General features: G+C 36.5%; 1 protein-coding gene across 7 annotated transcripts in view; it reads right to left on the reverse strand.

The window, feature by feature from the left end:
• LOC124160608 (glutamate receptor ionotropic, kainate 2-like) overlaps window positions 1–23468 on the reverse strand; it is a 491042-nt gene that overhangs the window by 267021 nt on the left and 200553 nt on the right. For all 7 annotated transcript variants that reach the window (XM_046536495.1, XM_046536501.1, XM_046536497.1 and 4 more), the window contains exon 2: window positions 8200–8361. In XM_046536495.1, coding sequence (XP_046392451.1) covers window positions 8200–8361 — 162 coding nt within the window. The remainder of the gene's footprint in view (window positions 1–8199; window positions 8362–23468) is intronic.

The following is a 23468-nucleotide window of genomic DNA, read 5'->3' on the forward strand; positions in this document are numbered from 1 at the left end:
GGAGTATCAGTACTATTATTTGAAAGGTAGATATATACACGATTGCTAATTTTGTAAATGGCTGTAAATGGCTGGTATATACTCTTAGGGATTCTGATTGAATGGTTGATTGACGAGGTGGCTAAGGCATTACTATCAGAGATTTTTCCTTCCTATCGATAAATCTGAGATTGAATGAACTCGAATCTTAAGTTTTATATTATTTGAAGTAAGGGGTAAAATTAAGATATTTCATTGCATAGTTTTTTCCTGTAAATCTCAACAGGATAGTACATCGTAGAAAAAATACGTTTCTCTCAATTTTGCGAATACGAGATGACAATCAAACATTGATTATAGCATCTATGTCGTCGTCTCGGATGCATATTTTTCTCATAAGAGTTTTTCCAAATTATTAACGACAGGAAGATAATAACGTTTTGAAATTTACTGTTCTATAAAATATTTAACTATGGACTATAATATATCATTAAGTTCATTTTCCTCGAGCCTTCAAAAAGCGTTATCTCATATCATCAAATTGTTGTCCTTTTTGATCAGACCTTTTGTATCAATCATACCAAAGGTCTGAATAAGGTATTCATTCAACTTTCCATTAAAGTCATGGGAATATTAATGGCTGGAATGCCATATATTTCCAACATTTTATCCCACTCTTTATGACTAAAAGTCAATTTAAAACCTGAAATCTTCATACAACCCTTATAATGTCGCGGAACAATACATCGACTTTTGATTTACTGATGAAAATTGCCACGAGCGGAAATATCGGCTATGGGGTAATTAATTGTTCAACTTAGTAACTATGCAGTAATTAAACACTTGAAAAAAACAAGGATTAAGTATTACAATTAAACAGGTATTAAGTAGATAACATATAAGAGTGAAATTCAAAAACATCTTTTCTACATAACAAAAATTGACGTAACAGAAATCTTATGTCGGGTTGCGTTTTGGTATCACATGCAGGAAACACATCCACTCGTACGAGTAAAAGTCCACATGGTGATCATCAAAGTAAAGCAAAAAAATGCCTTAAATGACAGTATATGGTGCTCATGGCACATGCGACGCGGGACAAAATAGCTGTCAAAAGTATCAGAAGGAATACGACCATTTTGAAATGCAAGCTCTTTTTCCCTGTTGAAGTCACGCAACGAAAACATGTCACACTTACTGCTGGAACAATGTATAAACCCAGACATGACTAAGAAAAAATACTACGCGATAATAGATGCTGAACATCCGATACGATTTGAACAAAAGTTCGGGGAAAATGATACGAAGCTGAATGGATCCGATATGGTTTTAGAGGTAGAAAACGAGCAGGACAGGGCCGACGGGAAAGGAATAAGCGTTGATAAATGTCGAGAGAAATTTTCACCAAAGCGAAGCCTTGGCACAGTGTTCCCTCGGGACCCATGCACTCTGTCGATCGATGGGTGTAAAAAACGTTTGTCCTGGAGTGTTTACTTACACTCGGTGGCGGCTTTATGGGAATTCTTCACGCATCGGAGGAGATTCAAAAGATAGACTGGTGATAAAAATTTACCGACCGAGAATATGTTTATTAATCATTTTTACGCCTATATCTTACTCATCTGTATTCTAACTCTTCAATGGAAACAACAATACATGTAATTTTAGAAAATCATGAATAAATATGCGTTCTTGTCCCTATCTTGGATCTGCCACGGTGTGCAACTATATTTAAAGAAATATGATGCGTTGGAAGTCATAAAATGATTGTATACGAATAACGATAGCTGCGTTATCGATGTTCTTACGGGCAGAGCGTTCGTTCATGGACATAAGAATTAAAACGTCATCAGCGTTAAACAACCGGCGCACAGTGGGGCGAAAACCGTTTTGGTCTGCCAAAACCCTAAAATTCATAATGCCCGGATTTTATTTAAATTTTTTTCTTAGGTATTATAATGTCAGGAGCAATGGAATCTGAAGAAATATTTCCGTTTCAATCATTAATGTAGAGACAGCAACCCTACAAACATGAGTGATGCAGAAATGCATCGCCAGCACGCGCAGATTTTGGTTTTATTCGTCAAGTTCTTCACGGCCACTGCTAAGTACCAGCAAAAAGTGTTTCTCTCCACGAGATAACCAATACTTGATGATCACTACCTTTAAATATCAGGCCCTAGTACTTCTAGAAGAAGTCATTTTTTGGGCCTTCATAACATGTGCTACAAGTTTCAGAATAATACAAAATGTCACTTGAGCTACAAAAAATGTCTAACGATGTCGAATCGATATATTACTTTGAATCAAATGGTTGTTATGTGCTCGAAGTGCCAGAAAAAAATTGGGTGCTGGTTCACGCAGGTTTTTGAGATAATTGCTTTAGAGTGCAACTATGTATTACTTTGGTAAGCGCTCCGCGGCGCGCGCCGCGGTATAGGCAGCAACAAAACCTCTCACATATCGCCACCGAGAAGATTTTGTCCATTACTTTTTCGCTGGTGATTGAGATAGATAGGGCCAGTGGTAGTAGGGTTCTTCGGTGTTCTAAAACGTGCTCGTGGTTATGTTAACGATATCGAGGCATGAGTTATATAAGCTGTTGATGACGGAAAAACGTCTTCCATGGAAAGAACGTTACCAGCGTGTATATCTTCATTTGGATGAAGTATTTGGTTTTCCCAAAGACAATGTGATAGAGGAGAAAATGAAAAGGACGGTGCGGCGGCTTTGTGGGGAAGTGCGAAAGAAATGGATGGAATCTCACCGCATTGAAAAGGACTTTCTTCGCTACCATGGAGATTGACTGGATGCGAAAATTGTAATTAATATTCCTGGAACTACAAAAACGACCACAAAAACTTCAGGTATTTATAATATTTTCAACGTAATAATTTTATATTTAGATTCTAATTAAAATATTTTGATCGATATATTACTAGTACTGTTTCACACTTTAATGTATTTGTTGATTTGTTGATACTCAAATTGCTGATTAAATTTTTGCAGGCAGCGGTCGGCCAAGAAGAGGCTTTGAGGAGAGTAGCTACCGCAGTAAGATGAGAATGGTGGAGGAAATGACGGCAACTACGAGTACACCGGCCCTAACTTTTGCGACCGAAAAGGCTCTCCGTGCTCAAGGCAGGGATGGAGAGGCTGGACTGGTGAAAGAGGCTCTCCACTCTACTCCCACTCTAGCATAAAAAATAGCAAATGCTTGGAAAAAGTCTCAGTCGAAAGAGAGTAAGTTCATCCATCCATACTCCCCTGAAGAAGCCCTTGCTCGCATGATTGAAGCCGATTTGTCTCGCCAATCATATCAAACCTTACGATCGCAGGCGATAGAAAGGGGATCAGATTTATATCCCTCTTATAAGAAGGTCCTTTTAGCCAAACAGAAGTGTTATCCGTGCAACACTGCGGTCATAATCACTGAACGTAAGGCTGAAGTTAACGTACAGGCCTTACTTGACATAACTGTTTCCAGAATCGCCATGCTGCAAGCGGACGTTATGGAGACCCTTTCCCCCATCGTTCTCCAAAATTTACATTTGATCTGCAAGTGGAGGCTTGATGGTAGCAGCTCCCAATCTATGTACAAACAGGTCTCTAAAGACAACTTTATCGACAGTGATCTTATAATGACGAGTGTCGTCCCTCTTCAGTTGTACTACAAAGAAGACAATAGTGCAAAGGTAGTGGTGTGGCAGAATGTTCGCCTTTCATCTACAAGGTATTGCAGGATTTTAAAGATAGAGTTTAAAAAAGAAAATAAGGAAACAATACTTAATGAACAGCAAAACGTTCAGACACAAATTGATGGACTAGAACCTTCGAATGTTGTCATACCGAGTTGTGGTCCTATTCATGTACGCCATACAATGATAATGTCAGTGATTGACGGTAAGGTATGCAACGCCATTACACACACTTCGTCTCAACGGTGCTGCCTTTGTGGTGCACTCCCCCGGGAAATGAACAACATCGACAAAGTTCTGGAAAGGGGAGTTAATACAGAATCGTTTCGATATGGAATTTCAACTCTCCATACCTATATTCGATTCTTTGAATGGCTTTACACGTAAGCTACCGGTTAGAGGCTCTATCATGAAAAAAAAACTACAGATACTAAAGATCTAATACAGAGAAGGAAAATTGAAATTCAAAAAAGTTCAAGTCTGAGATGGGTCTTCTAGTAGACATCGTCAAGCAAGGTAGCGGCAATAGTAACGACGGAAATACTGCGCGTCGTTTCTTCCTGAACGCTTCAAAGTCAGCCGCAGTAACTGAATTAGATGAGGAACTAATTACCCGGTGTGACACAATCCTACGAACTCTCTCCTGTGGTTACGCTGTTAATGTGCAAGCATTCCAAGAGTATGCAATTCATACAGCTAGGCTCTATGCCCGTCTCTACCCATGGTACCCAATGCCTGCATCAGTTCACCGAATATTAATTCATGGTTCGGATGTAATAGCAGTTGCACTTCTTCCCATCGGAATGTTAAGTGAAGAGGCTATGGAGGCGCGCAATAAAGATTTCAGGAGATTCCGGGAAAAAAGATGTAGAAAAACCTCCAGAGAATATATTAATAGAGATCTTTTCAACATTTTAATGGTATCGTCAGATCCACTTATCTCATCCTTGCGGCCATTACCTCCGAGAAAGAATGGAAGTCTAAAACCGGATGTCTGCGCTCTTCTTCAGAGTGTTAGTAGATCTACAACGGACAGTGAAAGCGAAGACAGCGATTAATAAAAATTCAAAGTGAATCAAATTTTTTTCTGATATATGTTTAAGAATTTGTTTAGCGTTTAACTTGTTAATATTAGAATTTATTTTGAAAAAGGGTATTATCTGTATGAAGAAGTGATCAATTTGATATTTTACTTAAAATTTATGTAGTGAAAGCTATATTGGAAGTTGAATTTTTATGCCTTAAACTATTAATTGTCTTGTAAAACAAAATTTATAAAATTTATAAACATATAAATGTGATTATAAATGTCCACGTGTTTTTCTCTAGGTTATTATATGATATTATTTCCGTTCTCAGTAAAAAAAACAATTAAAAGTTCAATGCAAATTCTTTAATTTGTTTATAATTTTTCCGCTTTTCCTTTTCTTAAAATTTTATTGCATATTCCTAATAACCAGCCCACAATATGCAATCATATGAATTTTTATGCAAATCAGACAAGTCCTTGATATTTTGCCGACTTTCTCCGAATTTGGCCCCACTGTGCGGCGTCTTCAGGTCGTCGACCTGAAGACGCCGGTCGGAATACCGGAGAAACTGTCGTCACAAAGAAAATCCACGCGGTGAAACCCAGAAACATGGAGACATCAAATAAGAATTAATAAACACATTTCATTTAACTATTCTTTGTTGATTACAAGCTGCAACGTACCGTTTCATTTCCTAACATGTCATTTAAAATACCCTCAGAAAAATTTAATAGAGGATATGAGCATGATATTCAGAAAATAAATTGAAGTGGAAGGGGTTTATGTCTTTGAGGAACTCTTTGATAGGCAAATCATATGAAAATAACCACTATTGACCGCTGACATAAGGCAAGATAAGCTATAGCTATTAATTGATTTTTTTTTCTTTATGTTACGGTACTTTCATTTCCGATTTTCAAAAGCCTTTGAGAGTTTAACTCTCCCATCATAAATTTACCATCTCCATTTTCTACGGATCATGGGAGAGGACAAATATAGTCTATTTCAATCAGTATATTGAAGGAGTCTATAACATGGGCTTGATACTCAATGAATGAACACTTTTACCATGTTGAAGCCGATTCATATGTAAAAGCTGCTATACATAGAAAACGCAGGTAGATATAACTATACATATATAGAAGTAAATGTAACCACCAATACACTGCAAAAAAAGTTCTACATATCTTACCACAGAATCCAGTACCTAACGCATTGATCGTCAAAACAACTTCTAACCAGAAACATTAATTTTCTCCAAAATACGGGAAAAGAAATTGAAAAAATGTGTTGGTTTTATATAATGGTGAAATATCATACAAATTGGTGAAATATCATACAAGCTAGTGGAACCTAACAAAGTGCCATCAGTCGAGATGACACGGTTCAATATTATCTTACAAGAAAACCTCTATGAAAAAGTCATCTCCATTGATGCTGTAAGATGAGACAAATTTCGGAATGTGTGAAATAAAATTTCCATGTCGACGATATGCATGTTGTACCCGAATAGAAATTACAATATTATTCAGCTTGGTTGAATTTCCAGAAAACTGCCTTTAAAAACATATAAACGCTAAATATAATATTGCTGTGATTCAAAAATATCTGTAATGTTACTAATTTATAATCTTCAGTGGACACGATGTACGTCAATATCTATTAAAGGATATTTCGCTGATGGATGGAAGATATTTTAATTATAAGAATCAATTTTATCTAAGAGTGGAAAGGAACTAACAGAAATTTTAATTTACTAGTTTTATACGATTCAAAACCATTTATTAGAATTAAAATCATACTTATTAACCCATATATGCCCGTTTTCGACCCACGGGATATTAAAAATACTAGTCCCTCTAATTTGAAGTATTTGTCTACATTGTTGTTATTTTCGTCTAACAGGGAAGCAAGTCATTCATTCCTGAAGTAATATTTCCAAGGATACATTTTCAAATCATTGTAATGTGGGCATAAAAAATTACTTCTCTTTACCGCGATTTTCGAATAACTTTGACGTACAATGTAACCAAAATTTTCAAGCTCAATCGAAATGACACTACATGCTACAATACTTTGTACACTCAATTTCATTATTCCGTATTCAATTACCAAATTTCATGTCTCCTGTGTCTGCTACGGGTCATGATATTGGTGTGGGTCGTTTTCGACCCACTGGGCAGATAAGGCTAGTTTGTTGGGCAACACCAGACGTACTAGGTTGACCAGAATTCGAGCGTTCTCTCTGCTGAACTGCGATAAGATTCTTTTGGAGTGCATTAGTCCAAATAAATTTTGGCATGGCAAGGTTAGTATATAACTCCTGGAGGACATATTTTTATTTTATAAACATACTTTTTTCGTGAGCTCATTGACTAATTTATATCTCTAATTTAGTCGCAAACAGCTGACTACAACAGAAATACTTCACGAGCTAGAAGAGTTGGATGAAAAAGGTGTAAAAGATGAAGTATATATTTACATAACTCCTCCAGAAGATGGAAACGAAACATGTGAGGATTCCGGGGACGAAGAATGTAACGATCCTGATCGTCTTTGTGGCCGGCAGCTGCAAGCGGAAGGTGACTTCAACATTGACATTGAAGATGACCCTGGTGAAGTTGATGAGGAAATCAAATTCGTTGAAGAATCATCCCATTCTAAAAGGAGAAGGAAGTCAACCAAAACCCAAAACATAACACGGAGATGGGTCAGTTGTGATCTTACTACCCCTGTTTGTGATTCTTGGAGTACCTACCTACGTTTTAATCTTTATTTATAGCATCTTCAGGGATTCAATTTCAGAATGTGGTATCCGGCTCCTTATACGGCTCCTCCGGCGTAGACCTTTAGTCGAGAACACGCTCTAATGAAAGAGTTTAGGTAAGTAAACCAGGAATAACCCCAGTGATATCTTTACGGAGTCACCCGCAATGCATAAATTGCGCAAAAACAACCGCAGATAAAATAAAATCATTAGCCTTGACCGGGATTAGACCCCGGAACCCCTGATTTCCGGTCGAGTGCTTTATCCAGTCAGGCTACCGAAGCGTCATCGGAAATCGGGAGATACGGGTTCGAATCTCGGTCAAGGCGAATGATTATTTTCTCCGCTGAAGGTTTTAAAAAGTTCACCATCGAATGAAGGTTACTAGGAACTATTGTGAAATGAAAAACCCTTCATGACATAACTCCAGACATGGGCGTTCCCAGCGAGGGGCAGAAGAGGGCAGCTGCCCCCCTCTGGAAGCAAAAATTGCAAATGCCTTTAAGCAAAATAATATTTTTTCAAGTAATTAATTTTTGAAACTAATAAAGAGCTGAGAGTTTCCTTAAAATGTTGATTTCATTGACCTTTTTCATGCTTAAGTCTTACCTACAACTTGAACAACTATGGCTTGTTCCCCCCCCAGTTTTGATCCTGGGTACGCCCTTGAATCTAGACTCAAAATCAGTGCATTGACTGCACTAAATTATTAAATAGTGCTTACCCTTTTTCGAGGCATGAAAGCTGTCGTCCTTGGGTACGTATTTAATGTCATATACTAAGGTCGTCCTCGGGAGAAGGTCCTTGTCCTTGTTTATGCGATAGACAGCGTACTTGAATGCCAACTCTGTACTGCTGTCTTTCTGGTCCTCCGTAAATATGGCGCCTGGAAAATGGAAATAAAGACAAAACATAAATAATGGATTTCAAGCAGCATTCAACTTTTTCCTGTGAAGGCATGCTATTGGTGAATTAAAGCAAAAGAAGATATGGTGACATGGGCAAATAATCACCCCGTAACGGCATGAGTCTTGTTTGCAATCAAATGCTTAACCGTAGCGAAATAAAAAAGAAGTTAAACTTATTCCTGAATGGTTGCATACGTATATACATGTTCTACCTGAATCCTCCTTAGTTCTTTGAAGGTCAGGGAAAAAGTATTTTCGAAAAATATCGGTCATGTTGTGAACGTAAATTTCAGGCATTTTCTTAGAGAAAAAATCTCCTGAGGCAGGAATTTGTCAAAAGCACCTCAATTTATTTTTTTACATTTTTATATAATAATTTTTATATTTTCTTTACATTTTATGTAACACTGCGTAAAATCCATGGGGTTCGTCGCATAGGCGATGGCATCATCAAAAATGTTTGGGAAATTGAACAAAATCATTAGATTTATGTCGGCCATTAATGGAATTTACTTCTAGTGTACCCTCAAACTATCGAGTTACCGTATAAAGCATGATTACCATTATTTCTGCTTCAATGGTATATCGGTAAAAATGATTTTGAAAATGACTGAGATTTTGAAGGGTGTATTGATTTGATTCCTGAAACGAGGCTAGTTATTTCCATAAGTAATCACTGTGAAATTGAGTGAATGTCACTCGCACATGTGTCGAGTATACAATATGGCTATACCTCAAGGGGCATTTATAAAAATAGAGTTTGCCTCATTATTTTCATTTGAATGACATAAGAGTACTGATCGGATTCAGTTCATAAATTTATGAAAATGTTGGTATGAATGGAACTCTGCTCGCAGATTTTGAAGTTGAGAAAATAAAGTTTCGTGGCCTTTTTTCCCGCTGACCTGGAAATCAACCACTGGAATTAGAATATGTGCTTACCAGCCAGTAACTATCTCAAGAGCGAGGATCGCCTCAGGAGGTTAACGATCATTCCCCTTCACTTAGATAATGGCGAAGTCAATCGAAAAACCGGTTTTGGTGATCTCTTTTTTTCAGTTTTATAACCGGGTGCAAGGTTTAATGTCTTCCGACGTTATTTATTAACACATTCTCTGCTGGCCAGTTTGATGAAAAATGCCGCCGTGAGCGGCAGTAGTTTTACTGAACAACCAAGTAGATATGTCTCTGTGGATACCTTGAAAATAATAATAAATATTCTATGCTTATTTAAAGTAAATTAAACGAAGAATGCACCAGTGCGTCTGCCACACAAAGCATTGGAGAAGCTATGCAACCCGTGCAACGTTAATTAGGTAACCCAAAATGCAAGATTTTTCTCACCCTTAATTTTCCTCAAAGGTCCATATATTTCGACTTATTTTGTATGTAGACAAACATTTCAAAACTTGGAGAATTCGCAAATTACAAAATTTTATTTCGTTTTACAAAAACCATATTTTCACCGTAAATAAGTACAAAATCATAATTTACACATCATTTTGGGATGGATTTTAAGTATCACAGTAGAAAAACACGAAAATGAGCAGTACAGTTATAGCCACTGATGAATTTTAAAATTACTTTTTAACAGTGATGAAACTTATAAATTAACATGCTTGAAATAATAAAATATCATTTCAGGACGCACATTTCCTTATCCATCGGTTTCTTTTTGTTGACGGAATCCCCTCCAAACAAATTATGCTATCATTATTGTTTTAGGTGAGATGTGCCGGACTTGTTCTGTCATAAACGAAAGAGAATTCCAAGTTCCACGAAAAACCGCGCGTTATGCAGTGGTAAAACCTGCAATATAAAGAAACTCGGTTTTTGGTGAAACCTTCAAAATCTCTTACAAGTATGTAATGCTTTCATTTTTAAATTTTTAGGATGGTGGGAGTAGGCCATGTTCAAAATTTGTCTTCATCTCAAATATAAAAAATACATATCTGAGAAAATAATTAAAACGTATATCATTAAAATTTAGATACAGAAAATTGGGAAAAATGGTCTTCCCTATAAAATCTGAAAATTACAAGATGGTAGTATTATTTGAAATAAAATAATTCATCACCAAAAAATACAGCATGTTCGTGAGGTATTCGTGCTATTCGAAGCAAATAGAATAAGCACAGAAATCTTTCTGAAATTATGGCTTTGAAGGTACATTTTTGAGGAAATCATTGCAACAGGAGACAGTATGAGACGGGCCGATACTCAACCCCGTCACGGTCATAGCCTCGATTTCAATCATTTACTTCCCCGAGACCAAATGAGGAAGAAGCCTTCTTTCTGCGTGACTGAAAGCGGAAAGACACGTTGGCACATCGATGGAGGAATACGAGGTGAGCCTGACTCCATTTCCGATCTTTGAAAACGGCAAAAAATACAAAAGCCTCGGTATAAAATTTTTCAGAAAGAATAAAACAGAGAAAAATCGGCGGGGACTGATGCTAGACACTGCGAGCGAACTTGAAAGATGAAGGAGACGAGATGGCTGGCTGTACTGAGAGAGATGAGTCACAGACCTCGTCCTTAACTCTCCCTGCCACCTTCAATGCCTATGGTTTTCGCGAACGTATGCGCTACTTTGGGTTCCGCCGAACGTCGTGTGTTCCTTCTATCGTTAAAGAGTCGCTAGAATTCTTCGTTCCCCAGTGATGCATAGGAAAGCTCACGTTGAAGGCAGGAAATCTTTCTTTTCTGCCTTCTCCAAGACACGGGAATGGTATTATTCCGCGTCAGGTACGTCCAATATTTTTTACAGGCGAAGAGATCTCTCATGCATTCAAAATTATATTTTTCTCCTCCTTCTAAGGGAGTCGGTTGATATTATGTCGCTTTCGTGATGCACGAATGCCATTACGGGGGCAAGACAACGGGACGGGAAAAAGAGTTTTCCTGATCGGTTTTTGAGGAAAGGTAGCAATTCAGTATGGTGAATTTATTCTTATGTAGAGTCTGTCAATTGAAAAAATTGTCCGGAACGGCAAAAAAAAACACCGGGAAAAGTAACAATTGGTCGTCATACGACAGGAATAATAATAATTAGTTTGGAGAGCAGAGAAAATATGACAAACATTTAGAAAAGCATTAGTAACTGATTTATCGAAGGATGTACTGAAGTATCGATTCCCCTATCTCCCTTCTCAACTTTAATAAGGCGCACACAATTTTTTGCCCTATCATACAAACACAGGATATTTTTTACCCGATTCAAAAAAGGAAACCATTAAAAATTAATAAAAATCCCGATCTTAAGGCATCATATTAATTAAGAGAGACCAATTTTGTCTCATAATACGCAATGATCCCATTAAGACTCTCAAAACAAATCGAAAGCTTGAATTTTATCAAGACAACGGCACACTGTTCAAAAATTTAATTCATCTTTGGATCGAGATGTTTAATTATTACTGACAGCTTTACAAAGATTGGACAAAATTTTCTCCGTCAACACAAATTTATGCAAGATTAAGGTAGGATTTTGCTTATTAGATATTTTTACTACCCTTTATGAATTTTTACTCCTTTATGTTCTAATATTTTTATTACTTATATTTTAATTATTTAAATTGAATACTATGTACTAATTATAAAAAAAATTATAAGTCAAAATTATAAAAAAATGTGGCGTCAATGCGAAACCTGGCGTGAATTAAAAACGTCGAATGAAATAGCTATAAAAATAAGGAAAGATATAACAGGGAAAATACCAGCTAAGTCTTTAGTGTCAACAAGAACAGGAATTTGGAGAAGAATTGATTCACGGATGATCGAAGAGTAGTGATAAAATATCCGTCTCTAGTTATTTTTCAACTCGTGAGTCCACAAAATAGACGAAGAAAGGAAGATACTGACATCATTATTTCCACCACAGTTTGACTCCATTTCTCAGATGCAAATACATTGCAAAGGGGAAAAAGGTTTCCACTCCACCATTCAAACCAGTGGTTGCATGGCAACGAATCATATTTTACGTTACACTCGGAGCGAAACAATCGACCGTGACTACTAAGGGTTGAATATCGCAGTGAGTTTCTTGGAAAAGCAAGATATTTGTTTCATAGCATACACTTCCGCAGCTGTTAGTGCAAGGCACCTAGAAATCCAATTAGCGAACATTTCAAGAGCGATCCTTAGAGGCGCCGACGGAAATGTCCGTAGCGCGGTTATGAGTACTGAAATATCCATTTTTTATCTCAAAATTTGGAAAAGAGTATATGTAATCGAAACAATAGCATGGAAAAGTCATGAATTTCATAGATAATATTATCATGGGCATAATATTTCGCTGTATGGTCCCAATTTACACACTATAATTATAATCTACAAAAACTATAGTTCACATATTTTTTCCCATTAAAATTCGAATCACACAACCGGCAGCGACGCGAGTGACGACTTTCGTAAACACATTTAAATCCATTTCGCAGTGGGGGATACCACGTCCAGTTACCGAATGGAGAATACTCAATTTCAATATGCTTGCTCTTTAGTTGAAAACTTATTGTTAAAAAAACACCAATATTCACGCGACTAAGCGGTCAACAACATTGCAAGACGCATTTCTTACTATCAAGCGGGCGATGACCCTACGTCTACATCCACTCCATTACATATCTCTGAGAAACCAATGACCCAATATTCAAATTTTCCGCTGGACGATGCCTTAGGATAGGTCTAGTGAACGCAGTCTAAAAAGTAGAGCCATGGAGAGGAGAGGATAACAACATCCTTACCGACGCATTTTATGACGACTGCAAGAGGAGAGGATCTTCGGCGTCCGGATTGGAATGATCGCAAGAGTTTTTCTGCCGCCAAAAGACGAAGAAGGGGCCTCAGTTCACATAATACAGTCTTGGAGGAAAACTTCCTCAGACGCTTTCCAGCGACACGAATGTAGAACACTATACATTTCGGTTCCATGCTCCGGGGAAAACTTGGTATCTCCGCTAATTTCTGCAAAAAGCACGGTGCATTGAACCAAAGCTGGCGCTAAGAAGTCGCTTGCGGAAGACTCTGGCAAGTACTCTAGGACAATTTGTGTCTATGCTAATGTACATCATCTAAATTTCGACGATGAGAAATCTTTGGAGAAATTTTTGAGCGGGAAAAAAGCTTAGGAATTCCGAAAGAGGTATTAAATCATAACTGAGGTACTGAACAATAAAAAAGATATAACATAAATTTTATTATTCAGAATTCAGTTTATTGTTCAGAATGGATTTTCACAGGGTAAAGCCAGAAACAATTGAGGTACTGAAAGTTTAATTTATTTTTAATTCCAATTAAGAAATTTATTCCAGTCCTCAGAAACCTCGTGATCAACCTACTGCTTACTTCCTATTCCCATTTTTGGTCTGACTTTCCACGGAAAAAAATATTAAACCTCATTATCACTATGGTGAAGTAATGCCATTGAAACATAGTGCAGTCATTTTAACGGAGCTGATACGGAGTCCGGAAGTATTAAAAACGATATCTCGCAGTTCATAGGAGTTAAAACATTGCAGTCAACGAGAACATTATGGTTTGTGAGTTAAAATGTCTTCATATACACGTAAAATCCAAACGTTTCAGATGCAATGCGTAACACTGCCATATACCACTAACAGTTTAGAGAATATGGCTTCCTATTTGCTATACATTCTGAAAGCCTTAGATTTCATTGGATAAATTTTACTGCAATCTTAAAAGATATGGCAATCATTATCTACCAATGACAAAACTGCTGTAACAATTAATTCGTCTCCCAATGCATTTTCGTCCATTTCCCAAAATATCCGTGCAAAATCCTAAAATTCATTGATCACGCTGCAGTGGTGAAATTTATCACAACTTTTTTATTTATTGGAAACCGAGATCCTACCATCAATTCATAACTTTTGCGCCCAAGGCTAATTCGATTCGATTAAGTCTTTTCTCAAGCCCACATTTCGCCTTTACTACTATTTACTACTCAAAGAATTTGCTGAAAAATATGATCAATGGCGCTAAATCATACTTGTACAACAATTTTGCGATAATTTAGAAGAGTTCTTGCTATAATTTAGTTCAAAAAAGTTATTTCTCATGTCAATCTATCGCCGGTACTATTGTTCACCACTCAAAGATTTTTCGAAAAATAAAACCATTAATGAGGATAAATGGTGCTAATTCATACTTGCTCAATAACTTTGTGATAATTGCGTAGAGCTCTCGCTCCATAATACGCATTGATATCAGTTTCACCGAGGAGCGGACTAGTTTCATAATCTGGTGTAAAATTTCCACCGAGACTTCCCCAAAAACTTTATAAGGATTCCTTTATTTTTAAAGCGTGAGGAATGGGATGGCCCTGCCCACTGCCTACACTAAGGCAGACAGACTTTCCATGCATCGCGTGATGTCCAAAATAACATGGACAGCCAGCCTTCCAGTTGATAGCTGCGAAAATCTCCTTCCGATTGCGAGAAAAATAATTCACCACGATAACTTGGTGCTGATCATTGAGCCTGAAACCTTCTCACTGCACAGTGGAGGGTTTCATCCCTAAATCCGCTACAGCAGGATACCATGGTTCATCAGCTTTGACGCAGAAAAACGTAACCCTTCATCTCCAACCAAGGAAAATGCACAAAAAAGTACCTCAATACATGGAGTGGCGCCACTGGCGCTTGTGGACGAGTTTTTTGGTCATCACTATTTCACCGTGGCATTTCAAGACCACATTCAGCAAGATCAAAATTTGGACACCAAATTTAAAATGATTCTAATCTATATGCATTACGTCCACACTAAAGAAAGCCATAGCTAAAGAAAATATGCATTAAATAAAATACCCTATTCCATGGGTAAAAAGTTAAGAATTATGCTAGCTATTATGTTAACGTAAACAAACTCAATAAAAAAATCATCGAATGGTCATAAAAGTCACTAGAGAGTGTAAAAGAGTTGATCGCAAAATTATTGTTTCATCTTGGGTTTGTTCAAGGTTAAGTGAGTCGATTAACTACAAATCTAAAGTTAAAATTTCACGTACATGTGATAAATTTTCATCGTCGCAACGATACCTATGAGTAATACACCACGAGAGGTTAAGATGCAACTACATCGATTTTGGCGCTAGTCATTTCGTTGGGATTAAAAAAAAGACAAGTTGATAATCACAAACAATTTCGGGAAAACCATACTTGTACTTTCGATCCTATCTTATTAACTGAATTCTCAACGTCGAATTATCTTCCCAAACATTCTTACTTAGGAAAAAAAAGTGGCAACCCTTCCTAATTGCAATATACTTAATATTCATTTTGTAAATACGTAAATCAAGATGGACTGGGGAAAGTAAGTGTAATCTAATAATATACATTTTTGCAACCGAGAGTAAAGTAGCGTATTGAGCCTTGGATGGGCTAGAAATATCTGCACTACGTTGGAAGGCTTTGAGGATGAATGCATTTTACATAAATAAGCAGAATGTAGCTTAATAAGAGAATCCTCTCTGCGGTATAGTTTATTTTTCTGTATTGTTTAGGAGTAAATTTAATAGGGCCAATACGATTAACCTGTACATGAACGCAAAATCTTGGTTTTATCCTTTGCTTGCCAAATTGCAGGGTGAAGGGCTACCCAAACCTGTTAAATATTTCAACCACGTGTTCCAATACGAAAATATATGCCTCCCCAAGTAAGGATGTCGGCTTAAGCTTATAGTCAAGGTTTTGATCTCCGCTTCACCAGGTAGAACCGATTACGATTCATGAGGGCGTCCTTTGGGATTGGGATAGAGTAATCAGACACGAGGGACGACACGTAAGATTAAGATCGCGTCAAGGGGATCGCTTTGCAGCGCTATCGCGCGTTTGCTTTCTAAATGGGCGAGGAAGCTCTTGCATAGGCTCCATAGGCAAATGACGCATGTGAAATCCACATACAAATTCCGATACACGCACTTGTAAATAAAAATTTTTATCCCACTTAAAAATTTGGTCTTTAAATTGTAAATACATTAGGAGAAATGTGTTTAAAAAAGGGAAAAATATCATTGTATCTCGTAGCGAGCTTTGAATGGAACTACGCTACAATGATTTAGGCGAAAATACCTGTGGTGCAAGGTGTCCTAAATAATGTAGAGGCCATGCATGAAAGTTGCACACAGGTTTTTAGTGAATACCTTATCCATGGTGTCACATTTTCTACCATTTTACGAAACATAATTTTTTACCATTTAATTTAAATAATTATTTTTCAAGGCAAGATTGCGTTGAATTATCAAAATAAATTTGATTCCACGTTTTCTTATCAAAATGAAGTAGTGGGGCCGCTGAATTTCTTACCGAAAAATGGCAATCTTAGTGACAAATTATATAAATTTTGTTTACTTGAACACAACTACGTGTATGACTGAGAACTGATGTAGGTGGGAAGGAATGCATACCTAAACTTTTTCAAGATGAAAAGGCATTTAAATAAAATTAAGAAACACTCGTCATTGAACAAATACTAAATATTAATAAAGACTTGCAGCGTCAATTAAAACTACATCGGTAAAACATTGAGCACAGTCAAGCATAAAATAGACAAATGGCATTAAGAAAAATTGCCATTTCGGGAGAAATGGACATAGAAAAGATAGATTCAAAAATAAACTTTGTCGTATTCCACACTGCATCTTTTAAAAAAAATCAACCGGTTTCGACCTTTTCAGGTCATTATCAAAAGGGTAACATATGTATAGACAGACAGGGCAATTTATAAACTAAGTTTATATATACTTGAACAAAGCAATTAAATATTTTTGAACCAATCATGCCACCATTCCACAGAGTGAACTCGCAAACCATTGATTTCATAGAAAAGATGACAATAAACCGAAATTGCACGATATAGTAGTATAATGAGTGGAAATATATATGCACATAGGTGAGGTAGCAAAGTATTACTGGCAGGAAACGAGGATAGGGTGAGAGGGTTACCATGCCTCCCAGGCCCTTCGTGCAAATCCCCGACTGTGGAGGGAGGCTGTACACAAAGGTCCCCCTCGATTGTGGGCACCCCTTTCTCTCTCCCCGGCACACACACCGCCCTGGGGCGCATGGCCCAGCTCCAAACGACGTGCGAAAGGGCGACCGGGGGTGTTAATGCGGGACACGGATGAAGGCGGTGGACCAGGGCATTTAGGGATGGCGCCGACAGGATAGGGGGAGATGGATGATAAAAGGCCGGGGAGTTGAAGTGGGGCAGGCGGGGTAAAGAGCGAAGATTTGCAGGACGCGGAAATACAAGCGGTTTAGGACGAAGCGAAGATGCACGAATGGAACCATGGGCAAATAATTGAATACGCATTAATTAAGATGATGATCTCAAGGGGACAAACCCTTCCTGATCTGACTGATCGAAATTTTTCTGCCTCAATCATCATTCACATATGTGGCTGTCTCATAGATTAATCTACATTTGTGTTTATTTTCCAAAATATATAGTTCCAGTTTTGAAAATTCCCATATTACAGAGAAAGTTTTAGGGTGAGGTATGTGAGAAAGGTTAAAGATGCCTTTATATAGGAAGTATTTTGTTTTCAAGAAGAATTGCTGGCATAAATTTCCCGCCCGTCACCCGAAATGCACACATTGTGCAAAAATCTACAGAAAACTATCCCGGTCAAGGCGAATGTTTGGATATTATTAGTTTAAAACTTACGTTTCTACTTTGGAATTTTCATGATGCATGGAGAACATTAAGTGTATTTTACGTTTGAAAAGTTCACCAAGTTCACTTAGTACCTAAACTGACGTAAAATTTTTATTCATGCAACACCTGAGCATAAGAACTGTTTATATATTAAAGATACATCCTTGAATAAAATTCAATTCTATGCACATATCCTGAGCACTTTGAAACGATTTATTACGTTTAAAGCAAGAAATTCCTCGAAAAACGAAGAAAATACAAGCGGCTATGAAGACACATGGTTCTACTTGAGATTCGATGGTGATGGCTCAACTTGAGGGAATCAAGCGAACCTTCAATCTTTATGAGCATACTAATACGCCAGGTTCCCCTCCAATAGCAAAAAGTGGATATACTCAAGTTTGATGTGTTGTCTCTCGGTAGGTACCCACCAGATCAGCTGTAATGATTTACTATGGAAATGAAAAGGAATTTACTTAAACGTTTCCTCAATATAATCAGAAATTCATGAACAATTTTTTATCCAGCTTTGAATGAAAAAAGGTACCTCCTTTTTGAATGCTATTATCTCAAGACCTTCCCCACGCACTAAAATTAGGCTCTACACAGTGAAGAAACGGACCTTATAAATTTATCCCTCATGGAAGAATTTTACAATAGTTGTATTGGAAATTGTAAAATTTTCTCAGGAAAAACACTGAAACACACACACACACACCATTGTTAAATCAATTCAACACTAAAAAATATGGGAAATCAAATATGATGAATGTTTTCGTGGTTCACCGAGCATTATAAGTATTTTTATGGCTGGTATCCTAACACTACCCGCCGAATGCCTATTGAGGTGGCTTGCGGGGTACTGTGTAGATGTAGATTTTTATGATGGAACAGTCACATCCAAAGAGAGGCACTAATCCATAAGAAATGCGTCGCAGGATCATTTTTATTTTATTCAAAAGTCAAGCACGCTGAAATTTCATCAGCATATATTTTAGAAATAAATTATTTTATTAAATGAGGAAGGATAAAAAATAAATTTAATATAAAATATATTTGATTGATATAAAATAAATGTTGTAATGTAAGGAAAAAGCCATATTCAAGGGTCGTTTTCATTCCAGCTCCATTGGGCCATGGACAGAAGACGAAATGATCAATGAAAAATTATTTCGTAGGTAAATCTTGAGTACACTTGTGGTGTCGTTTCGACATAATCGCCTCAGCGATCAAGGAATCCATCATAGCTGTGGATAAGCTTTACCTTCGTCATAGAATACTGTCACCCATAACTTCAAATGAATTTTGCCATCATCCTGAAGCTCATCGACTGTTTGAAAACGCTTCCCTCTTAGCCACATCTGCATTTCAACGTAAAGGTGGAGGTAATACCGCACTAGGTAGACAATACACGGTGGCTAATCGAAAATTTCCCATCAAAATTGCTCAAGGAGCAGTTGGACGGCATTAGCGCTGAGATGACGGTCGTTATCATGGATCAGAACACTTCCAGATGTCAGCATATATCTTATTTAGTTTTGAATAGGAATGGACGTAATGTTTCGCACTCTTTCACTCTAGCGAAAGTGCATACATAAACACGGTGAAAAAATTGACTTTTATTTGCATAAAGATGAAAACATGTCAATGTTGAAGCCATTGGATGAGTTTTACGGCTGTTGCTTCGCTTACTGACCCCAATAAGATTGATTTTCAATTAGATTTTTTTCCTCTTATCATGACCTCATTTAATTAATGATAAAATAATTCATGGGGTATAGGATAAATGTATGCAATGCAAAAAACCTGTTAGCCAACGTTACAGTTTATTTAAAACCACTATCAGGGTAATGAATGAAAACATGCGAACACAATAAAATACAATGATATACAATATTGCTACATAAATAAATGTTACCAAAGAATTTTTTTACAATAATATAATTTTTTTTAATTAAGAAGAGAATACACAAAAATTTTGACATACCTTAGCTTTGCACATATTTATTGATATTAGGTTACTAAGCTTATACCAAACATAGTTACCATTAATTTTGATTAATTATATAAAAATAAATTTTGCTAAAGTTTTCAATGCCTGTCTTTATTACAACTTTTAATTGATTTGGACCATTTCTTTGAAAAGTCTTTTCCTCAAATTAACCTCATGATCTAAAATTTCGGCGTTGTCAAAATCAAAAACATGGCCATTATTTATGCTATGACTAGCAAGAGCACACAGTGGTGTACCACTTTTTACTGATGTCTAGTGTTATCTTATTTTTCATATTATGTGATGTTTGTCCTATATAGAAAGTGTTAAAATCGAGGCATGAACTTTTATATATTATATTACTTTTCAGATTTTTAAGGGTTTCTGACTTTATTTTTGTATAAAGAAGCTTGTTTAGAGTGTTATGATTTATTTGTGAAATTTTATAATTTATTATATTGAATACCTTCGTAATATGCTCAGATAATTTACTAATACAGATGATCCCACGGTATGGGGATGTTGCATTTGATGCATCTTTTTTATTTTGTGAATTTTGAGTATGTGATTATATAGCGTTGTTTGTGTGAAGTATAGAATGCATAAGTTTTTTTGGAAAATGATTGTTTTCCGAATATCCTCGATTATTTTCAGTTTTTTCCGTGAAATGTTTTATTGCTCAAATTTAGAGCTCTAAATTTTAGTGCAGTTGCTACATTTATTTTATGTTTAAGAGGATGATGTGATTGAAAAAAACTAAGATTCTAAATCTATATGTATTGATTTGAATTGATTTTATTGGATTTATAAATTTCTAATTTTTTTATATTGCATACATTTGTCCTACACTCCAAAAATTATTTTATCATTGATTTTTAAAGCACGGTAAAAAAAACATCATGCGTAAAATGTGCCAAAAATTATCAATAATACTGAGGGATTTTAATGGCAAAATCTTAAATCGCATGCAGCCTAAAAAAAACCTTTCAAAATTTAAGTTTTAAGACTTTTATCAAGATGATTTCATTATTCCGTGAAGAAGGTTAATATAAAAATCTTATTCCCCAAGAATAGAAGAAAAAAACGTAAACAAACATGCCCAGGTTTAACCCATCAAGAAAAAGTTTTTGTTGATAGACACAAAGGAGATAACTCCATAGGTTTCATAGCACCTTGTTATTCAATTTTATCCCAATATCATGTTTAAAAAAAAGTTCGGAGATAGAAGGGGAAAAAGGCAGGTTAGCGGGGCTGAAGTGAAGGCCGATGGATCGCGAGGAAAAGTCACTGGAGAACGCAAGGTCGAATGAAGAGGTTGGGAGGAAGGAGTATGCTCGGAAGCTTGATAGGGAAGCAGGATGAAAGGGTCAGTTCTTGGAGGAAGAGAGATTAGGGTTCCGATAAGGAGAGAACCTAGGGAGAGTGGATTAGCCAATCGACCAAATTCTTAGAGCTGCAACTCTCCGTCTACCTTCAGCCGAAAGGAGAACACGGCTGAAATTTGCAATCCCCACTTAATCACCAATTCTTCCGAAACATTAAACATGACCTCGCCTTCAGCTTACGGGATCCATTGACGTTGTAAGGTTAATCTTTGGACTGCATTTAAGGGCTTTTGAATGGTTTAAGTAACGTTTATTTGAAAACAAGGAGTCATAACGTGACGGGATAGGCTTATTCCGCGCAAATGTGTGCACTGAATTTGAACAAGAGGGTTAATCGTCGAAAACACATTTCTAATATACCTCTTATTTCGTTAAGATTGAGGGAATGAATTCCAGAATCATGTTACCGAGATGATAAGCCAACTATTGGAAGAGCCAGATGATCTTAACAGATTACAATTGGAAGCATAATAAACATTGTAGTACGGAACATTAATTATTACGGGGATTCCTTTTAAATAATAAATAAACCTCTCTATCATACTAATTTCTGAGATCTAGTGTCTTACATGGTCCCAGTAACACTTTTAGCACAGAGTCCCATCTAAAATCGTAACCACACCACTCAAAGAAAGATGTTGTTTATGAAAGATTATTATTAAGATACTGTACTTTAATGGATTTCAAAGAAATTATAAAATAAAAATATTGATGAAATAATGGGATCGTATAATAAGAACCAAGCATACTATTTTAAGAAATATTATTTAGCTTAATATAATGGAATCAATAGCTGATATCCTTACTGATTCCTTACTGGTTCTATCTATTAACACGTAGAACAAAAGAGGCGATCCAAGGAGCTTACAAAGAAATAGAGCTAACAAATACTGAGTGCTCAAAAGTTTGACAAGACAAAAAAAGCCAAAATGTAAAAGGAAATAATTTACCAACCACCCCAGTCTAAGCAATACAGGAGAATAATATCACATTGACAGTACGGAAGTAAAATTAAATATTCAGAATGAAATTCATTCGTAAAACGAAAAGCTTTGCGAAGGGGAAGAAGTTTTCCTTTCTTTTAATCCAAAAGATAGTGACAATTTAGTCATGTTAAACAGAAGTGAAAGGGTGCGTGCATTCATCCCTTGCGGTATGGTTTTGTGTATTCGTAGAATGTAGCAAGAGATGGGCTGGGGAGAGAGAAAGCTTATTATACCCAAAGCCGCGGTGTCCCCTTCTCTGCCTGAAACCACGGGTAATTAATTCACGGGGAGACAACAAAAGGTAGTATTCGGACAAGAATTGAGAAGGAAAGACATTACAAGAGATTTTAAAGGGGAATTTGAAGAAGAGAATTAGGCAGGAAAACTAAAGCATTGCTGGTTCTTAATACGTAATATGAGTGAAAATACAAAATATTTTTACTTCGGCGAAACATAACAGCTCAACATCGGAAAATAGTCATTTACACAGCTACCTGCGAGCAGAAATTTGAGACATGGGCACAGAAAAATAAGGGCTTATGGTTGAAAATACATTCTTAATATACTTACTACTTATTTCGTTAATAAAGTGGAAATGTATTGAAGAATTGTGTTACAAAGGTGATAAGTCAAATTTAAAGAGAAGTAGCTCTCTGGAAAATATATTAATGTTTAGTTGGTAGCTTTTGGGTGATGTTGCTGGGTGACAAAATTTCCCACATTTCGCATTTTTTAAGTGACTCCTCATTAGAGATCACAGAAAAGTTACAAGAGTTTGGAAATAAGTAGTATTCTATGTACTCTATTCCTTATCAACAGGTTCTCGAAAATATGAATCGAGTTCAATTAGCCAAAAGAAAAGTTTACAATATCTTACAGCAGACCCATCTAAATGTATTGCGAAGACACAGGATACGTTCAATATACTGCTATATCTGCATTTACCGATGTAATACATATCAATACGACATACATGGGTCGGTGCGATATCCATAACATATTAACCTTATGTGCTATATGTTTAAATGACGTCCAGTTAACAT

This window comes from Ischnura elegans, chromosome 6, assembly GCF_921293095.1.
Source record: "Ischnura elegans chromosome 6, ioIscEleg1.1, whole genome shotgun sequence".
In the NCBI taxonomy this organism is placed as follows: domain Eukaryota; kingdom Metazoa; phylum Arthropoda; class Insecta; order Odonata; family Coenagrionidae; genus Ischnura; species Ischnura elegans.